The 3,287-nt window shown below is 50.7% G+C and overlaps 1 protein-coding gene across 1 annotated transcript; it reads right to left on the bottom strand.

Moving 5' to 3' along the window:
• Nucleotides 1-62: 62 nt before the first annotated feature.
• Nucleotides 63-3,022, bottom strand: Hax1 (HCLS1 associated protein X-1). The gene is made up of 7 exons (XM_076860996.1): nucleotides 2,870-3,022; nucleotides 2,112-2,374; nucleotides 1,749-1,936; nucleotides 930-981; nucleotides 683-789; nucleotides 468-558; nucleotides 63-320 (listed from the first exon to the last, which is right to left on the bottom strand). The coding sequence occupies exons 1-7, from the start codon at nucleotides 2,920-2,922 to the stop codon at nucleotides 235-237; spliced, it is 840 nt and encodes a 279-aa protein (XP_076717111.1). The 5' UTR covers nucleotides 2,923-3,022; the 3' UTR covers nucleotides 63-234.
• Between the last annotated feature and the right edge of the window lie 265 nt (nucleotides 3,023-3,287).

Raw genomic sequence — 3,287 nt, 5'->3', positions numbered from 1 at the left:
TGTCAAGTGCTGCATGATTCTGGAAAGTAAAACAGTGTTAACAAAAGAAAGACCAAGACCAGTACCATAAATAAAGGTTTTATTGGTCAGTCTAGGTGAATGGCAGACTGACACACCCCCAAATCACTGTTCCACATACCCAAGCCCCTGAGGTGGCAGAAGCAGCTAAGCTTAATGATGGTGGGCAATGAGTGAGAAGTGGAAAGGACCTGAAGGCCCCTAAGATTAACAAGGCTACCGGGACCGAAACCAACGTCCTAGGAATAAATCCAGAATGGAAAAAGCATCATCCAGGGCTGGAGGTCTTGGCGATTCTGGATCTAAGGAAGAAAGTCATAAACAGATTGACTAAATGACAAGAACGGTCAGAGGCAAAGGAGAGAAATAATATTAAAGGGTACAAGAGCAAGAGTTTCCTTTCCCCAAGGAGTTGAGATGGGCCCTTTTGACTCATACTCTTAACTTACCACATCTAGGACTGCTCTCTGGTTCTTGACGGGTCACTGTGGTCTCCCTCCGGCCCTCACTGTCCACCACAGTCCTGCGCTCCTCCACTATCTACAAGCAGAAGCCACCACCATATGCTAACATCACTAAAGGTGAGGTCAGTGGTTTCTTTATTCAAGGCCTCTTTCTGGGGTAGTCCCTGGCCAGTTTCCTTTACTCCTCTCTCCCAACTCACCCCGTCTGGCTTAGTGATCTTGGTCACAGAGATGCTCTTGAAATAGGATTTGGGCTGGGGCTGGAGAACTGGGCCGAGACCTTCCTGCGAAACCTGGGAATCAAGATCTGAAAAAGCAAAGAGATAAAGAACCAAAAGAAAGAGTTCAAGTAAAAAAGGGGACAAGTACAACAGGAAAAAACTTCAGAGAGAGAGAGGGGACAGAATAACAGAGGGATGATAAATGTCCCCTCCCCTCCACACTCACCATTGTCTTCTCTGGCTCTAGGATGGGGAGTCACTGGCCACATATCATCAAACTGTAGAAGAAGCCACAGTAGGTGAAAAGTCACCCTCGACACTTGAAGGATCACAGTCTCCAAACCACTAAAGTTCCCCAATCCCCCTTTCCTTAAGAGAAACTATTCCATTCAGCATAGCTTTATTTACTTACGCCTACCTGGCTGTTTCCCTATCCTTCTACCAGAAAGTCTTCCTAAAATGATATTTCCCTGTATTCCTCTAGCAATCTTGCTTTAGCCAAGAATCACTGGATTTTTTTTTTTTTTTTTTTTTAATAAAAAGCAGAACTCCAGGCTGGGCTCAGTGATAGAGCACTTGCCTAGCATGTGTGAGGTACTGGGTTCAATTCTCAGCATGGCATGTAAATAAATAAATGTCCACTAACAACAACAACAACAACAAAAAAAAAACCTTCAAAGGGCTGGGGACTGTCCTAGCTCAGTGGTAGAGAGCTTGCCTAGCACATGTGAGGCACTGGGTTTGATCCTCAGAACCACATGAAAAAATAAAGTTACTGTGTCCTCTTCCAACTTAAAAAAACCCTACAAAAAACTTAATATAGAAAACAGGACTGGGAGATGGACTTAGTAGTAGAGCATTTGCCTAGCGCAAGGCAGGCCATGGGGTTGATCCCTAGCACCACAAAACAAAACCAGACAAAATACACTAAGTGAAGGGCGTAGAATTCCAAACCAAGTCTATGAGGTGCCAACAAGGATTCTAGTCATTGCACTTTATTACTGGTCTCTCAGACTCTCAGTTCAGGCTTGGATGGGGTACTCACCCTATGAAAAGGTCTCTGGGACCCCCAGTCTGGTGCTGGTTTGGGGGACTCAGTTCTTGCATCACTCTCCAAGACCCCACCAAAGATCCTAGGTTGGTGACTATCTGGGTACTTAAGCATTGAGTCCCGAAGGGTCTGTCCCTCCTGCAGTCTCTCACCAGGTGCTTCCGATTGAGGCCCTGGAAGCTCTGTAGAAAGGTGGCAGGTGGGTACTGGGGTAGGAAAGGACTTAGTCCCTTAAATCTCTCGGAAATCATGTCTTCTCACACTTTGTGTCCTCTAACTACTCCCTGCATAGGCTCCTTATTTCACCCACCAATCCACTAGAAACCCCTGGGTTCTCCCTCAGGGAAATCCACACACCAGGCTGGCGGGAAGGCAAGGTCCAGGCCCCCATCTCGCTGAAGATACTATTGAAGTCCCGTACTAGGTCATCGAAGCCGAAGTTATCCTGGAAACGCATCCCTTCTTCTGGGCTGAAGCTGAAGCTGAAGCCAAATTCCTCTGGGGGCTGGGAACCATCAAACCCCCGGTTCCCACGGCCCCATGGGGCTCCTTCCTCTTCCTCTTCCTCATCGTCCTCATCTTCGTCTCGAGTCATCCCTCCAAAAAAGGGATCTCTGTGGCTGAGGGTGGGGGCAAACAAGCCACCAAGAGTTCAGCACAACTTAAGCCATAACCTATCTCAAGGGTGTCAACAGGGACAGCAGGGACGGTCAACACCAAACAGCTGACAGGTGTTTCTGCTTTCTGCCTTTGTTCTGTTTCGTTTCTACCAAAGTCAATCCTCACCTCGCAGCTGCTCCCCAGCGCCTGGCCCTGGTCCCTCTTCGGCGTCCCCCAGTGCCTCCCACCGGACCCTGCCCACGGCCCTCCTCCCCAGCCCGCCCATTGTCCGCCCCTCCCGCCGCCCAGGTTCTTGTTGCATCACCCCAGGCAAGAGAGGTAAAGGCTGCTCTTCCTCCTCCTAAGGACGGGCTTGGGCACTGTCGGAGAGGGCCCCACCGAGGCTTCTGTCCTCTCCGCAGGAGTTGGAGGAGAAGGGAAGTATTTCCCAAAACAGGGCGAAGCTCCTCCCAGAAGCCCCCCGCCCTCTTTACCCAGACCAGACCTACTCTCACCTCCGAGGTCCAGAAAAGCCGAAAAAGCCCCGGAAGACGTCAAAGAGGCTCATTCCCGAACTGGGACTCGAACCTTGGGACCTCTCGCGCGGCCCATCCGCCCCAGAGGGAAGCCTGCACTACGCTGCCGAAAATTGAGCACGGCGTTAAGACCACGCTGCCGGAAAGCAAGCCTCAGATGCGCCACACTGTCGTAAAACGACTGTAGGCCCCGAGGACCGAGAGGCGCGGCGGGCGGTGCTCTTTAGAAGGGCTTTATTTTTACCCACCGCCCCCGGCCCCTCTCAGTTTCCTGCGAGGCGCGTATGCTTGCCAAATTTTGGCTTTCCAGTGATCACCTCCCTTCCTAGGTCCACTCTTTCTTGCCGACCGAAGGCGTTTCGAGGAGTTGACGCGATGGTCTCCGACAGCCGCCAGA

Source organism: Callospermophilus lateralis, chromosome 7 (genome assembly GCF_048772815.1).
Source record: "Callospermophilus lateralis isolate mCalLat2 chromosome 7, mCalLat2.hap1, whole genome shotgun sequence".
Classification (NCBI taxonomy): domain Eukaryota; kingdom Metazoa; phylum Chordata; class Mammalia; order Rodentia; family Sciuridae; genus Callospermophilus; species Callospermophilus lateralis.
Note: the sequence above shows the minus strand (reverse complement) of the source record. Positions and strands in the feature narration are given on the sequence as shown.